Source organism: Aspergillus wentii, assembly GCF_001890725.1.
Source record: "Aspergillus wentii DTO 134E9 unplaced genomic scaffold ASPWEscaffold_10, whole genome shotgun sequence".
Taxonomy (NCBI): domain Eukaryota; kingdom Fungi; phylum Ascomycota; class Eurotiomycetes; order Eurotiales; family Aspergillaceae; genus Aspergillus; species Aspergillus wentii.
The window spans coordinates 595,714-611,766 of record NW_024467841.1 but is presented as its reverse complement, the minus strand read 5'-3'; the positions used below and the strand labels follow the sequence as shown (position 1 = coordinate 611,766).

Below are 16,053 nucleotides of genomic sequence, written 5' to 3'. Positions count from 1 at the left end.
CTTGATCAAGTTTCCACCATTTTCTCATTCTATATACTCTCGTACGAACATTTATAATATCTGGAATGATTTAAACCAAGAGATGTGTCAACCTATGCTTTTCCTGAAAAGCTCTTGCTCGCAGCCAGCGCACCAACATTGGCAATGGTGGCACCACCAAGCATGTTGAAAATAGCGATTTCAGCCTTCAGCTCCTTCGCAAACCAGTTGCGCAACTCGACTGCCACCAACGAGTCAACTCCGTAGCTGTGCATGGGCTTATTCACGTCGAATTCCTCCTTGGATACAGCCAGCGTCTTGGCCAGTTTGGCTACCAATGCATCAGTGACGATCGCGCTGGCCGAGGCCAATGAATCAGCGGCAGCGAAGTCTGAAGAGATTTGCGTGCCACTGGATGAGGTCGAAGAGCTTGCATCACCACTTTCTGCGGCGACCAAGTGTTTGAAGGCTGGTTTCTCGAGCCAGTAGGCGGCATCGAGACCGCGTTCTTGCAGTTTCTTGGTAATACCGATTCCGACTATTGCTTGGGAGGTCTGGTCGCAGGGAGCTTCTCTGCATGGGTCACAGTAGTAATCGAGGACAGCGTACAGCTCGGGTTCAGCTACAGGTCTGAAGAGCAAGTCCGATGCGTATCGGTCCTGTAGCGCTGCCGTTTCTTTCACGACACCAGCAGACAAGAAGAAGCCCAAATTCAACGACACGGCTTTCTCACCCATGGCAGTCCGGTAATGGGCCAGACCATCCATGTATGTATTGGCGGCCGCATAGTTGGCTTGACCCCGGTTGCCCATGATGCTGGAAATGGAGGAGAGCATTACGAAGAAGTCCAGCCCGCGGGGTAGTAGTTGGTGAAGGTTCCAAGATCCCTGGATCTTAGGTGCTGCTGCCTCCTCCCACTGCTGGAATGTCATTTGCTCGAACATCATATCCTGAAATTCGTTAGATCAATCGAGGGTAACCGGGGAGGAGCCTACTTACCCTCAAAACCATCGTAGCTTGAATGCATCCCTTGATAGGAGGCATGGTACACGGGAGCTGTCCCAGTACGGCTTCCACTGCCGATTGACTTGTGATATCGCAAACGGGGGCGACAACTGTAGCTCCTTGGTCCGTTAATTCTTTGATGAGAGACTGTGCGTCTTTGCTCTTTGGGCCGGAGCGAGACAGCAGCAAGAGATGGCGGGCGCCGCGCGATACGAGCCATCGGGAAATACCACGGCCCAAGCCTCCGAGTCCACCGGCTATCACATAAGTGCCAGCAGGATTGAAGGAATACGAAGGCTGGGGAGGGAGGATTGTCTGAGCCAACGAGGTTAGTACTGGTGTCTTTTGTGGTAGTATGGAAGGCGAAATTACCTGAACCAAATCGTCATGACGCATCTCCAAAACCACCTTTCCTGAACTCTGCCCTCCTTGCAATGTTCTCAACGCCGCTTCCAACTCCCCGATACCGTACACATGCTGAGGACCAGGAAGAGTAAAAGTCCCATCGGCAATCAGCGGCATGACTGCACGGAGAGCCCTGCCAACTAGACGGGGTCGCTCCTTGACCATCATAGCGACATCGATGGCATTGAAACCGACGTTTCGAGCAAAATGGTACATGTCCAGTGAACGATGAGCAAGAATATCCGTCTTGCCAATTTCCACGAATCGTCCATAGGGAGCAATGCACTCCCAGGATGCCGCGAGTAAATCTCCAGACAGGGAGTTCAGCACAACGTCAACACCCTGGCCGCCAGTAACCTGTTTCACGCCAGCGGCGAACTGCACGTCTCTGCTGGAGAAGATCCGTTCTTCAGGAATACCGTACCGATCCTTCAGGAGTTGCTTCTTTTGAATGCTTCCAGCAGTGGCAATCACTTTCGCTCCTAGGTACTGTGCCACTTGGATAGCGGCCTGTCCTGTTCCTCCCGTAGCTGAATGGATTAACACGGTCTCGCCTGGCTCAAGGCGCGCGACTTGGGCAAAGGCATGCCAAGCTGTGATGAAGTTGATTGGGATGGCGGCGCCGGCAGCAAAGGACATTCCATCCGGCATTTTCACAGCCGTGTCGCGTTGCAACCGAACGTGGCTCCGGTAGGTGTCAAACTCACAACCGGTGACGCGGTCTCCTGGCTTGAAATCACCACTGTCGCTGCCAACACGAGTGACAATACCAGAGCACTCGAATCCAACAGTCGTTTGATCCAATCGACCAAGGGCAACGAGAACATCCCGGAAGTTGACACCTACACTTTGTACCTTCACCTCTAGCATATGTGGTTGCAAGGGCAAGTCACGGTCTTTATCTTCGACAAAGTGAAGGCTGTCCAGGAGACCAGGTGACCCGATGCTCAACTTCAGTGCAGAACCGCAGTTCCACGGCTGCAATTTCATTGTTTTCGTATCCTGTGACTGTGTAACGGCACGGTCGAGACCGGTGGCTTCTACCAGTCGGTTAATCTGGAGACGGCCGTCTTTCTCGACGTACTCAGTTTCAGGCTCTGGAGAGCTAAAAATCGCTCGCATAACTTTGTGGATCTTCTGCGATTTATCGGCGTCTGTCTTTGAATTGTCTTCCAAAGAGAGCGTGGTGAAACTTCCCCTCGAGTCTTCAGAGTTCAGAACTCGGAAGAGACCATCTACCACGCGGAAACCGGGCGATGATCTGATATCTCCCCCAGAGCCAACCCAAATAATCCGATGGGCAACAGAGGGAAGATGCTGGAGCAGTTTGAAGAGCTTGGGATCAAGATCAGCTAGGACGGGTTGGCCAACTTCCAGAAGCACAACACAAACGAGATCATCAGGCACTTGATTGGGCAGATCCTCATGGACGGACCACTGCTGGACAGAGCATGGCTCTGAACGCTTCAGTGTATGTTCAACTGTTTCGGCCAAGCTCTTTTGATTCGCTGCACTCGGATCAAACAGGAGGGCCACGTTGGAGATTGTCACCGACGTTTCCTCTGGAGCAACGGCAGTCGAAACGATCATCGTGATCTCATGGCAGGCTGGGTTGGTATAATCAACCAGAGAAATTTCAGACCCCGAGAAGCTGGTTTCCAACAGCACTTGTTCCCATCTGCCTTCGTTAACGCAAGGGCTTTGTTTTCGGTACGCCTCGGTACCTTGCCACCATCGTTCAAGGGAACCGAACAAGAAGCCATTTCGGAAGGTTTCAGAGTTGGTGACTTCGATAATGATGAGCTTCCCACCGGGCTTTAACAGATTTCTCACGTTTTTCAATGATGCTTCCAATGACTTGGTGGCATGGAGGGACTGTCGAAGTTAGCACTGAGTTATATCGCGCATAAAAAGAACTCACCAAAGTAGCGACAACAAGGTCGTATGTCCCCACCTCAATGCCCTGATCTCTTGGATCATCATTAGCATCAAACGTTTGGAACGACACCCGTGGGCCATAGTCATCAAACTGCTTCTGGATCGTAGTCAACTGACTGCTAGAGCTGTTTGCAACATCAAAGCGCGCATAGCGCGGCGCACGGCGACTGTCAGCTTCTTTACCCCCTAGAGCCTTGACTATTTGATGAGCAATAGAGCCCATATCGGAGCTGAGTTCGAGAACTTTCATGCCGGGGTTCTTATGCGCCAATGCATCAAGGAATGGCTTCCAGCGCTGAGCACAGGCCAGCTTCTCCCACATCTCATCAGTTGATCGACAGACCAGGTCGAATGGCACGATTTTTGAAGCCGTGGTCTTTCCTGATGCGACGGCGACCAGATTTCTTCCAACTGTTGCAAACAGCTTGCCCTGCTCGTTGAGACCTTCTATGCGAGAGCAGAACCGTTCGAATTCCTCGTCGTCTTTGATTTTCGCTTGCCAGAAGGCCGAGCTGAATGGTGAAAGCCCCGTTTGCAAAGCTTTGTATTGGTCCATGAGCCAGGTTTGATATCCACGCAGGTGACCTGGAAGTTCTGTGCCGGTGCTGTTCAAGGCAATGACTGCTCGGACAATGAAGCCTGTGATCATCAGATCAACGTTCAAGTAGAAAGCCATTGGTCCTTCTTGATTAGAAGCGTCAGGGCCTGCTTCGTCGCACAACTGTTGGATTTCGCTGGGACTGAGAAGATCCAAATCCGGCTTCCATTCGATGTTGTGACAGAGTGGACCTGTGGCGGTTTCCTCGTCACCATTACCGGATTCATTGGATCCCACTGCAGCAAAGGTGACGCCAGCCATGGTAATGAGGAGCTCATCCTGGGCCTTGTTGAGAGCGGCGATGCTCGAGACGGACTCCTGGCGACCGATATGGTGAATTGTTGTTCCAACATTGATCGAGTCCGTGGATGCGTAGTCGAGCCCACGGTTGGATATCCAAGCTTCACCGATATGTACCGGGATGGAGACAGGTATCTGCCTCCGGCCTCCCTGCGATCGAAGCAGGGGCGTGGTTTGCATCAAACCATCCAAAGTTGTGGGGTGGATGGTATAAGTCTCATTGAATGTCAGCGCACTATCAGTCTCATACGTCTTGATCTGAGTGATCAGCTGGTTTTCTGTGTCAGTCATAATGCCTTCGACTGTCGAGAATGTCGGCCCAAACTGATAGCCGTAACTGCCGAGCATTTTGTAATAGTGCGCTGCGTCCAGAACCTCCGGACAAGCTTCTTGCATCGCACTGAACGCAGCAAGCTCAAGAGCCTGAGTCTTCCTCGAGACACGACCGTTATCAACTGGGTTTGCTGCTCGCTGACGAACAGCTTGGATCGAACCGGTGCAGTTCTTAATCCACTCTCCATTGTAGTTACAGAGAGTGAAGTCATACCAACCGTCGCCCTGGCGAGGTTGCATGTAAAAACGCGTCTCGATTCCGGAGCCATCTGTGGGAACCTTCAAAGCCGACAGAAAGTTGACATTTTTGAGATTGAACCCAGTTATAACTTCCTTGGGATCGGTAACCTGTTTGACGGCCTCAATCGCCATCGTAACCATGCTAGCTCCAGGCAAGATAATGGTATTGTTGATCTGAGGAAGGTCAGTTTGGGCAAATCATACTTGAATCCGAAACAGCATACCTTGTGATCTTTAACCCAAACTGGGTCTGATGGCTGCAGGAAATTGCTCCATTTAGCCTGCAAAGGATTCCAGTCATCATCCTGCCAGCCCAGCATTTCGTGTCGTCCATATTGACGGAATCGGAAGCCTTTGCTCACACGGCCTTCGTGCCAGTAGGATTTGGTATGGTTGAAGCTGTATGATGGCAGGTCACTCAGTACCTTCGACGAGCGGTTGACTCTTTTCTCTCCAGAGTATGTTGAGTTGACAGTAGATAGATCTACTGGATACCCCAGACAATACAGCTGACTGACGGCGTCCAAGGTTGTCTGGATGGCATTTGCCTTGCGCATCAAGGCTGAAACATAGCCGATCTTCTTGTCCTGGCCGAGTCGTCGCAATGTATCTCGGACAGGACCTCGCATTGCGGCGTGTGGACCAATCTCAACAAGAGTATCGACAGTGAGGAACTTGTGATGGCTGCCGTCCAGTTTCTTTGTTGGGGGTGTCGATGTAGCTACGCAGATTTTCTCCAAAGCACCCAGGAATTGAACCGGCGAGACGAGGTTCTTCACCCAGTAGTCGGCCTTGGATAACTGTTCACCCAACACCCACTCACCGGTGACTGAAGACACCATACGAGATTTTCTGGATGAAGCACCCCGAGGAACGCTGGTGCAGTCTCCCACACTGAGTCGATATTTGCCCGCAATCTCCTCCATCTGGAAAGAGTGGTATGCCACGGGGATTGGCAGCATACGAGCAAAAACCTTCTCTTCATCCAGCCACTTCTTCAGCGTCACGATCTGGTGGCGTAAGCCGGATAAGGTGACGCCCTTTGGACTGTTGATACAAGCCACTGTCACACGCAGCATATCCCCGTTCTCAGTTAGTCGCTCGAGGTAAGGCTTAGCATCTTCAGCAGAGAGACCGACGGCCATCATGGTGCCATCCGTCGTGCTGGTCGCAGCGAGTGTGGCGGCACAGGCACCACGATAGTATGCAAGTTTCCATGCATACTCTTGTGAGATGGCGCCCGAGCAGTAACTGTTTAATGTTAGTAACCCTTTCTGGAGAATTATAGAGTGATACTGACGCTGCTGCAATTTCTCCAGATGAATGGCCGACGACAGCTTCAGGAATCACACCAAAGCTTTGCATGAGGTCGACCAGGGCGACTTGGATTGCGGTGCAAAGAGGTTGTGCAAAGGTTGGCTCGTTTATTGAAGATTCAGAATCACCCTTTTCAAGCTCCTCTGTCCGGCAGTTAGCGAACCAAATGTTCATGTCAATGGCGATAAGCGCTTCACATACCTAGCAAATCCCAGGAACAACCAATAGACCGCAAATACATCCCCGCCATGACTAGGCTGTTGCGGAAAACTGGATAGCAGGTCAGTAGCTCACGGCCCATGGTGGCCCACTGCGCTCCTTGCTACAAAATATGGTCAGCTATGGTCAATTGTGGACAAAGAGTCTACGTACTCCGGTAAACACAAATCCCAGCTTAGGAGACGACTTCGATCTGATCGGGGAACTCCATTTGCTTCCGATCTGTTTGATGTCATCGTCGGGATTCACAATGGCATAGGCTGTCCATGGAAGTCGACTTCGCCTCGTGTTCAAGGTGTACGCCAAGTTCTCAATGAATGGCCCAGCCTCATTCTTAGACAGTGACGAACTGTTGAAGTATTCTTTCCAGACTTCATCAAGTCGAGAAATACCGGCCTCATCGGCAGCTGACCAGGTCAACACACGGGGGTTGGGCTTGGGTTGGTCGCCGTTCATGACGAGCTCTGTGACAGCCTCATTGATTGTTTCCTCACTGTTCTCGCTGGCTGCATCATTGACATAATTGCCGTTAGCATGATCACCGCTCGCACGATCGCCATCGGCATGATTGCCATTTGCGAGGTTTTTCTGTTGCCGCTGCGACGGAGGCTCAATCACAGTGTTGTGGAAGCCCTGCAGACCTGCATGTAGCAAAAAGTGATGAGCATCTTCCAGGATAGCATGACTGTTTGCACCGCCGAAACCAAAGGAATTCACCGACGCCCGGCGCAGTCCTCGAGGCCAAGGGGTGGGACTCGAGACAACCTATTTAAGACATGAGTCTTAGTGCGTTCCCGCATAGCCAGGATCTAAACACTTACCTCGAGATTCAAGTGCTCCGTGTCAATCTTTGGATTGATCGATTCGAAGTTGCCACTGACGGGTGGGATGATGCCTCTTTCCAAGGCGAGGATAGTCTTGATCACTCCTGCCACACCACTTCCACCCTCGAGGTGTCCAATGTTCGACTTGACGGAGCCGCTAGAAGCAATATGCACCGTTAGTAAAAGGTGGCAATGCCTTGATTCGATCCCAGATATCTTACATGTAGAGTGGGCTTTCCTTTGAGCGATGCTGACGGAACACACCACCAATCGCCCGTGTCTCGATCGGATCTCCGACAGGGGTACCAGTTCCGTGTGCTTCGAAGTATCGTGTAGCTGCCGGGCTCAGCCCAGCTTGTCGGTAAGCCTCCTCGATCAGTGATTGCTGAGCTTGCCGACTGGGCTGGGTGATACCAGGAGTTCGACCATCCTGGTTCGAAAGGGTTGACCGAATCACAGCACGGATGGTATCACCGTCGCGGATGGCATCTTGAACAGGCTTGATGACCAGTGCACCTAGACCTTCACCCCGAGCGTAGCCATTTGCACGGCTGTCGAAGCTGAAACATCGATCGTCTGACGAGAAGAATCCTAGGTTATCCAGCGAGTTTGTCCACTCTCGGGCGAACATCAAGTTGATACCAAGGACAACTCCCTATCCCGTCGGTATTAGTATAATTTGAATTAACTGATTTTAATGAGCTCTTTGCTACTTACCATGCTGGACGCTCCGCTCCGTATCGACTGACATGCCATATCCAGCGCCACAAGACTACTGGAGCACGCTGTATCGACATTTGCACTGGGACCACGCATGTTGTAGAACCAACTAATACGATTAGATATCATACACATAGCCTGGCCAAAGGCTGCATATTTGGCTGGTGTCTGCGGGTCTTTGGCATTGAAAGTACTATAATCATTTGCCGAGCAGCCTGAAAAGACACACGTCTGGCTACCAGAAATGTTCTCAATGGAGATTCCTGCATTCTCCAAGGCATGATAGGTCGTTTCCAAGGCCATCCGCTGCTGGGGATCCATTCCCTCAGCCTCGGCCGCTGTGACCGAAAAGAAGGGGGCGTCAAAAGCTCCGATGTCTCCCTTGATGAAGTGTCCGCCCTGGACAGACAAAGTATCTAGTCGTGTCTTGTCTGGGTGATAATGAGCGTCGATGTTCAGCCGGTCTGCTGGATATTTGGTGGATGCACATCGCTTTTCGTTCAGCATTTGCCAGAACGATTCTGGTGTAGTGACATCTTCGGGGTATCGCATTGCGAACCCTACAACAGCCAATGGCTGCATGGGTGTGGTGGTGTCAATGATCCCCGGCATTATGAATTATATTATGAGTTGGTTATGATTAAGGTTGGTGAGTTTCGAGGATGTAGAAGGGGATGTATAGGGGATACTGGGAATAGAAATCAGAGCAGGGTTCCGCCATATATATACTCTAACCTATTACCCAGACGGGAACAGGTGGGTAATGATAACAGAGAGCACACTTGTGTCGATCACCTTGGCGTGGACCTGAATCCACGAACGGACGTAATAGTTCAACTGAATACTCGTCATATTTACCACCGAGAAGGCCAACCAGGTCTTCTAGACAGTGTGATAAAGGATGGAGACCAACATGCGGTCGGATGCCTACGCTTCTCCAAAGATCAGCCTCGAGGACTCACGGTGTGACAGAATGGTCCACAAACAAGGCTTTCGGTACGGCAATCTGCGCTGCACCTTGGTCTGCCCAACAACCTTGCTTTGCCTCTGACCAGATGACCAGTTCGGCAGATCGGGCAAATCGAGATCCTCCACTCTTGGCACCATTGACCTTGGCAATCTCAGCTGAGTGACACAGTCTCACGATCATCCCGACGTCGCTGTCGGGGGGTATCTAAGCTATTGGCATCGAGAAGGCATATGTGGCTTATCTGCTACTCGAAACGGAAGATATGCTGCATATTGCCCGTAGTCCTTTTTGCGTATTTTTGGGCTCTGAACCTGGGAATAAACAGACATCAGCGCCCACTGCCCGGGTAGCAGGCATGTCTGTGAAGACTGGAGCTTTTCGCCAAATTTCATAGAGCGAATGAAAGCACTACTGATCAATCGTGATTACTTATCAAACATTGAGCTGTGTCACGCTGCAGGCTGCACGATCTATCGGAATCCAGATCCACATGGGCTGCATTGACGATGCACAGATCAAATAGACCGAGATGCGTGGCTCCACCGTTCACGAGTCGGCATAGATGGCTGTTTCCGCCTTTGGACAATTTAATGCAAAAGACTTTATTCCACGATCCTGGAGTTCACGTCGGATTCCTCAATCTACTTGACTTTTCACATATTCAACAATTGAACCAGCTTTGTATCTTCATTTTCACTCTCACAATTATGCATTTTCTCTGGTATGGTTGATTTTCCCGTCAACCGGCTGTTACTAACGGTCTATCTAGTCTTCATGGTGTAGGAACCAATTCAAAGGTGAGCTCATTGTGTCCAAGCCGGAATAGAATAGCAGGGCTTAATTATCCTCCAGGTTCTCGAGATGCAAACAGGTGCGGTGGTCAATACCTTGGGCCATTGCTGTATCTATACTGACATACACAGCGGCCCTCCGTTACGAACTTGGAGACGGCCACACCTACGACTTTGTCGAGGGCATGTTTCCTTATGAACTAGCCCCTGGTACTCTACTCCGACCAACACAGTCATGATGCACAGTGCTGTCTAACAACCACGCAGAAATCAAAGACTTTGTCTCAGAAGGCGACCAAGGCTTCTCTTATTTCGACCCAAACTCCACCGACGCCTCGTTACGAGCAGTATCTGACCTCCAACGACTAATCGTCGAAGACGGGCCCTATGATGGTATTCTCGCCTTTAGCCAAGGCATGATGCTAGCATCCACACTGCTCGTCCACCTCCAGCGACAAAAAGCAGCGGGAGAAATCGCCGCCTTCCCCTTCAAGTGTGCGGTATTTTTCTCCCCACGACTGGGTCCATTGGACTACAAAGAACTCGAAGCAGGGAAGTTTGTCGAGGTGGATGGAGACGCGATTCCGGAGTTTCTGTCTATTCCAACTACCCTGATCTAGGGCTCGGCTGATCCGTGTGCCCCGAAGGCAGTGGATATGCAGAAGATGTTCCAGGCGGACCTGCTATCAACGTACGTCCATGGTGGGGGTCATGAGGTGCCGGGAGTTGGTGATAAAGAGGCGGTCACTCAAACGGTCAATCGCATCCGTCGGACTGTGGATATAGCAGCTTAGCTTGTGTATCTAGTGGCTTGGACATATATTACAATCGCAATTGTTTGATTCTGTCGTGGATAATTCGTTTAACAATAAGATACAGAAGATATATACCAAAGAGATGACTGGGAGTAGCAAATCTTCGAAGACAGTTTCTTATTGCATGAACCTTGCATGATACGTGTCAAGGTATTACATGTTGGAATATAGTTCCACTTGACATCGGTTCGCTAGCTTTATCCCAGAGAGCTCTGGCGATCGTTCAATATGCCAGATCGAGAAGTGCAATCTAGCGGTGTAGAGATCCGATGTCGTTGTGTAACCCGTCGGTGAAAACGTTGAGTCTTCACTTTTTCTTCAAAATGTCGCATCGAGCGGCATTCAATATTCTTTATCACTTGATGCATCTCTGCTTCGGGTAATTGGTGATATTATCTTGTGTCACATCGGATATATTGAACGTCTATCCTGCTTCTCTTCCGATCCATCAGAACCAGAGGAACTATCCATCTATCCCATATCCACGAGGTCAGGTAACTAGCAGGCCACATGTAATGTCTACTCGCTTATTTGTTTTAAATTCCTATCATTCCAGGCGGATAAATAGGCCCTATGTTTGGAGTGTTCTTTTCGCGGCGATCTGCATCATCCACAAAAAGCAATATATCTACCCTCAACTCACCCTCTCAACCCCCCACTTTTTTTAAATCATAGCCATCGAACCCAACATCGAAATGTGCTGTTCTGACTTATTCTCTGTTTTGAAGTAAATTGGTCTCACTATACGGAAGAATAATTTCTGTCGTTACTATGCATTGCGGGGATAGATTGTTGTGTTTCGTTATGTTTCTGTTTCATTCAAAGAAATATATTTATAGGCTTTCTGATGTTGAGATTATCTGTTCAACTAAAAAGGTGATTACCGTGATTACTCTTCGTGGAATTGATACCTCTAAGAGGCATGGCTCTCTGCTGCTGATTGCCTTGCATTGGCATCGAGTAGCTGTCTTTGTTGTGTATCATCTGTATAAAGAATCGGCTGTATCTATACGAACGAAATGGAGATTGACCTACGCTCCAGGAACTGTGTAACAATTAAGAAATGTTGCGAATGGTAAATAATCGAGTATAAAGACGATATGCCTTTTTTCATGACAATAAAGAAGATATAAATACAACTCTCCTTGGCTGTTTACTGTTTCATCTAAACAATGAAACGTCGAATACTCATTCTTTGTTCTTCCCATCGAGTCAATATATAAACCTCCATCACATCATCTTCTCGTCGTCTGATGTACGATCAACTTTCAATTCACGTTCCAACCAACACCCAACTATCGCAATAATGCCTGTAAGTCCCTCTCCCCTCATCATCGTCACTGGTCTAACCAAACAGTACAACGACAACGAGTACGTCGCATCCCAGCTCCAGCTAATCACCCGCGAGTCCACCGACCGCAGCATCGGGGGCATCTGGTGCGAAATCCTCAAAACGATCTTCCCCTGGCAAGACTACATCCTGGAATACAATGAACACGAGATGGAAAAAAACTACTACGACATTACCAAACTCGACTACGAGACTTACGAGGAATACAAGCAATCCCGGACCTACGATCAACTCAATGGTCTCGAGCAGCCCGACACCATCAGAGTGGCCATCCGGTCCCGAAAGGACGAAGCCAACAGCATCCCGTTCTTTACCGTCTTCTGTCGATCAGCGCTCGATGAGGATCGCAGGACGGCGTGGGTTCAGGAGCAGAGCCATTTGCGAAGGGCGCTGGGGAAGGCGTATCAAGAGAGAAAGGAGTGCCATGAATGTCCTCTTCGGGGGGCAGTTGCTGTTGGGCGGATGGTGCAGTTCTACGAGTACAAGGCGGATGGGGATCTGATTCCTGTCTGGCCGTGGGGGACTTGTGAGTGGCACATTCGGAGGGATGCGGAGCATGTCCAGGGGCTTTTGGATGAGATTGCGAGTAATCATCATTAGATAGTGTATCTTTGATATTGTATTTAGTTGAATTATTGCCTCCCCTCGCATATCAAAAACGGAAATGGCAGACTCTCTTCCTCCTTCCACTCGCTCACATCTTTGTCCATCGTCCATCCGACTCGTACACTGACATCCTCAAACCCAACCTTCTTGAGTAATCCCTCAATCCACTCTCTCTGAATCCCATGTCTCTCCACCCCCTCCAACTTCGACGGCGGATGAAACTTGATCGCAGCAGGCCCGAAATCCTCAAAATCCGTCAACGCGACTCGGCCACCGGGCTTGAGACAGCCAAGTAGCGTGCGCAGGAACGCTTCTACATCGGGAACATGGTGAAGAACAAGATGGGATGTGATCAGGTCGAACTTCTTCCGTTCACCGGTTGGATTTGCGGGGTTGGCCGGTGGGAGGGCTTTATCTTCTGGGTCTTCCAGGAGGAGGCAGATGGGTTTGATATTGTCTGGCGCATCGGGGGAAGTGAGTTTATTCTGGAGCATCTCAATCATTCCCTGTGCTGGGTCGATGGCGACGATTTGGTTGACTAATGGGGCGGCGCGGAGGGTCAAAAGGCCTGTTCCGCAGCCTACTTCGAGGACGTCATTGGATTGAGAGAGGATGGGTTGAAGAGTGTCGAACGCTAGACGAGTTGCTTCTTGGACAGAAGGATTGTTGTCCCAGTTGGACGCTTCATCGTTGAACCGGTCGTTCCCTGCCATGTTGTTGATTGAATGTTGGTGGTTAATAAAGCGAAGAGGGGTTCTTTATATCTCCGCATTGCGGGGTAATTACCAATTGCGTCATCTGATTGGTTCCATATAGATTCACATTGATAGACTCTTTCATCTATTATATTTATATGCATACGATAGTATTGTCAATAACTACGAGGCAGCCCCAATGCCTTCTCGCCCACATAATTCATAATCATCTCGCGACTGACCGGCGCAATCCGCGGCACCAGAATCTCCCTCAAATATCTCTCCACATCGTACTCCATCGCATATCCCATGCCACCATGCGTCAAGACAGCCCGTTCACACGCCGTGAATGCCGCCTCGGCAGCAAGATACTTGGCACTGTTGGCTGCCACTCCGACCGAGTGCATCGGGATAGACTCATCCGCTGCAGAGGCATCGTACAGTCTGGCTGCATGGTAGGTGGCCAACTTGGCTGCTTCGAGCTTCATCCATGCGTCGGCGAGGGGATGCGCAATGCCCTGGTTCTTTCCGATGGGCCGGCCAAAGACAACGCGGTCGTTGGCGTATTGCACTGCTTTTTCGAGTGCGGCATAGCCCAATCCCAGCGCTTCACCGGCGAGCAGGCATCGCTCGGCATTCATGCCGTGGAGGATGATTTTGAACCCGTCATTCTCAGCCCCAATGCGCGTGCTGGCTGGAATATCGTAGTTATCAAAGAAAACCTCATTCGCATCCACGGCTCGCCCACCCATCTTCTTAATCTTCTGCACATCCAACCCGGGATGTCCACGATCAAGGTCAATACAGAAAAGCGACAACCCCTGACTCGACTTCTTCACCTCCTCCAACGGGGTCGTCCGCGCCAGCAGAATCATCTTCGACGCCACCTGCGCACACGTAATCCAGATCTTCTGCCCAGACACGGTATACGTGTGCTCATCTTTCTTCTTTGCTAGCGTTTTCAGCTTCAGCGTCTCCAGCCCCGTGTTTGGCTCTGTCACGCCAAAGCACGTCCGCCACGTCCCGTTGATGATCTTGGGAATGGTCTCGTTGACTTGCTCTTCGCTCCCGAATTTGGCCAGTGGTTGTGTTGCATACACGTTTGCGTGGATGGCTTGGGCACCGGCCATTCCGGCGCCGGATTGTGTGATGGTTTGCATCATCATTGTTGCTTCAGATATACCTATAGAGGATTAGATCGTGGATTGTATAGAATGTAGAAGGCATACCTAATCCCCCACCACCCAAGTGCTCAGGAAGGGCAATACCCAGCCACCCGTCTTTGGCGAGTGCCGCGTGGAAATCCGTCGGATCTTGTTCTTTCTGATCATGTTCTTGCCAGTAGGTGTTAGGGAAGCGAGAGCAGATATTAGACACAGCATCGCGGACGGTTAATTGTTCATCGCTGAAGCCGGTTAATTCCATGATGGGGCGATGGGCGGAGGTGGAAAAGAGACGACATGATGGACGGATTGTCCGGGCTGTGCGGGTGAGAGTGCGAAGCATTTTTATTCTTTGGGATTAATGGATGAATTGATTGAAGAGGATAATTGAGGATCAAGGGATGTTTATAAGCGATCGATGATGCTGTGGGGAGACATGCATATAACCGCATACAGCCGACTTTCGGTTATTCGATGTGTTGCCCGACTATATCATCCTCTATCCCACTTGACATTACTATCTATCATTAACAAGTGAACATGTCTATCGTCAAGATGATGAACACAATGAAAAAAAAAATAAAACCAGGTATCCCCACCCGACACATGTCAACTGCCCGAAAACCCCTCTCTGGCATCACCGTCGTCAGCCTCGAACAAGCCATCTCCGCCCCCTTCGCGACCCGCCAACTCGCCGACCAAGGCGCACGAGTCATCAAGATCGAGCGGCCCGGCGTCGGTGATTTCGCACGCAACTACGACACCCGCGTGAACGGGCTCGCCTCGCATTTCATCTGGACGAACCGATCCAAGGAGTCTCTCGCGTTGGACGTGAAGAAGCCATCCGACCATGCGGTGTTGATGAAGTTGCTGGAAAAGGCGGACGTGCTGGTGCAAAATCTTGCACCGGGGGCGAGTACCCGACTGGGACTGTCTCATGAGGCGTTGAAAGAGAAACATCCTGGTTTGATTGTGTGTAATATCTCCGGTTTTGGGCCGGAGGGACCGTATCGGGATAAGAAGGCGTATGATCTGCTCATCCAGAGCGAGGCGGGGATGCTCTCCGTGACAGGGACTGGGAAGGAACCAGCCAAAGTGGGTATCTCGATTGCAGACATCTGCGCGGGAAGTTATGCATACTCGTCTATCCTGGCCGCGTTGTTCGAGAGGAAGACGACGGAAAAGGGATGCAATATTGACATTTCCATGCTGGAGAGTATGGTCGAGTGGATGGGTTTCCCGATGTACTATACATACGAGAACGCACCAGGGCCAACACCAGCCGGCGCATCGCATGCAGCCATCTATCCGTACGGACCGTTTGAGACGGGCGACGGCAAGTCGGTGATGCTGGGGATCCAGAACGAGCGGGAATGGGCCAACTTTTGTGAGAAGGTGTTGAGAAATAGTGAGGTTACGACGGATGAGCGGTTTGTGAATAACAGTCTGCGGGTGAAGAATCGGGATGCGTTGAGGGGGGTGATTGTGCAGGCTTTCTCTCATCTTACGGCGGACGAGGCGATTGCGCTGCTGGATGCAGCGTCCATCGCCAATGCTAGTGTGAATGATATGCAGGGCGTGTGGAATCATCCCCAGCTCAAGGCGAGAGATCGCTGGACGGAGGTGAAGACGCCAGCTGGTGTTGTTCCTGCATTGCTGCCGCCGGGGATGAATGCGGGTGAAGCCAGGATGGATGCGGTGCCTGCGTTGGGCGAGCATAATGAAGCTATCTTGAAAGAACTGGGATTGACTAAATAGATTACTATAGCTCAATATTATCCATT

At 50.6% G+C, this 16,053-nt stretch overlaps 6 protein-coding genes across 6 annotated transcripts; 3 read left to right on the top strand and 3 right to left on the bottom strand.

Annotated features, from left to right (window-relative positions):
* Window positions 1-92: 92 nt before the first annotated feature.
* On the bottom strand, window positions 93-8,490 carry ASPWEDRAFT_33136 (uncharacterized protein; the record flags this gene model as incomplete). Its single annotated transcript, XM_040833741.1, has 11 exons — window positions 93-929; window positions 979-1,299; window positions 1,357-3,264; window positions 3,311-4,972; window positions 5,023-6,049; window positions 6,099-6,258; window positions 6,317-6,437; window positions 6,488-7,099; window positions 7,156-7,315; window positions 7,380-7,813; window positions 7,876-8,490. The coding sequence occupies 11 exons, from the start codon at window positions 8,488-8,490 to the stop codon at window positions 93-95; spliced, it is 7,857 nt and encodes a 2,618-aa protein (XP_040683594.1).
* A 466-nt stretch (window positions 8,491-8,956) lies between these two features.
* ASPWEDRAFT_299696 (uncharacterized protein) lies at window positions 8,957-10,380 on the top strand. The gene is made up of 5 exons (XM_040833345.1): window positions 8,957-9,569; window positions 9,618-9,645; window positions 9,701-9,719; window positions 9,772-9,849; window positions 9,907-10,380. Exons 1-5 carry the CDS (start codon window positions 9,355-9,357, stop codon window positions 10,257-10,259), a joined length of 693 nt encoding a protein of 230 aa, XP_040683593.1. The 5' UTR covers window positions 8,957-9,354; the 3' UTR covers window positions 10,260-10,380.
* A 1,380-nt stretch (window positions 10,381-11,760) lies between these two features.
* Window positions 11,761-12,405, top strand: ASPWEDRAFT_177647 (uncharacterized protein; the record flags this gene model as incomplete). Its single annotated transcript, XM_040831695.1, has 2 exons — window positions 11,761-11,766; window positions 11,812-12,405. 2 exons carry the CDS (start codon window positions 11,761-11,763, stop codon window positions 12,403-12,405), a joined length of 600 nt encoding a protein of 199 aa, XP_040683592.1.
* Window positions 12,255-13,142, bottom strand: ASPWEDRAFT_46658 (class I SAM-dependent methyltransferase). Its single transcript, XM_040836812.1, has one exon. The coding sequence runs from the start codon at window positions 13,122-13,124 to the stop codon at window positions 12,438-12,440; it is 687 nt and encodes a 228-aa protein (XP_040683591.1). The 5' UTR covers window positions 13,125-13,142; the 3' UTR covers window positions 12,255-12,437.
* Window positions 13,143-13,282: 140 nt separating this feature from the next.
* On the bottom strand, window positions 13,283-14,531 carry ASPWEDRAFT_55434 (acyl-CoA dehydrogenase family protein; the record flags this gene model as incomplete). Its single annotated transcript, XM_040838208.1, has 2 exons — window positions 13,283-14,289; window positions 14,336-14,531. The coding sequence occupies 2 exons, from the start codon at window positions 14,529-14,531 to the stop codon at window positions 13,283-13,285; spliced, it is 1,203 nt and encodes a 400-aa protein (XP_040683590.1).
* Window positions 14,532-14,875: 344 nt separating this feature from the next.
* On the top strand, window positions 14,876-16,027 carry ASPWEDRAFT_122171 (CaiB/BaiF CoA transferase family protein; the record flags this gene model as incomplete). The annotated part of the gene is made up of 1 exon (XM_040829138.1): window positions 14,876-16,027. One exon carries the CDS (start codon window positions 14,876-14,878, stop codon window positions 16,025-16,027), a length of 1,152 nt encoding a protein of 383 aa, XP_040683589.1.
* Between the last annotated feature and the right edge of the window lie 26 nt (window positions 16,028-16,053).

Bases quoted from the DNA above. Each gene is read 5' to 3' on its own strand.
- ASPWEDRAFT_299696 (XM_040833345.1), top strand. From the start codon at position 9,355: ATGCACAGATCAAATAGACCGAGATGCGTGGCTCCACCGTTCACGAGT. The intron at 9,570-9,617 runs GTATGGTTGATT...CGGTCTATCTAG, and splicing joins ACAATTATGCATTTTCTCTG to TCTTCATGGTGTAGGAACCA. The intron at 9,850-9,906 runs GTACTCTACTCC...ACAACCACGCAG, and splicing joins TCCTTATGAACTAGCCCCTG to AAATCAAAGACTTTGTCTCA.
- ASPWEDRAFT_46658 (XM_040836812.1), bottom strand. From the start codon at position 13,124: ATGGCAGGGAACGACCGGTTCAACGATGAAGCGTCCAACTGGGACAAC.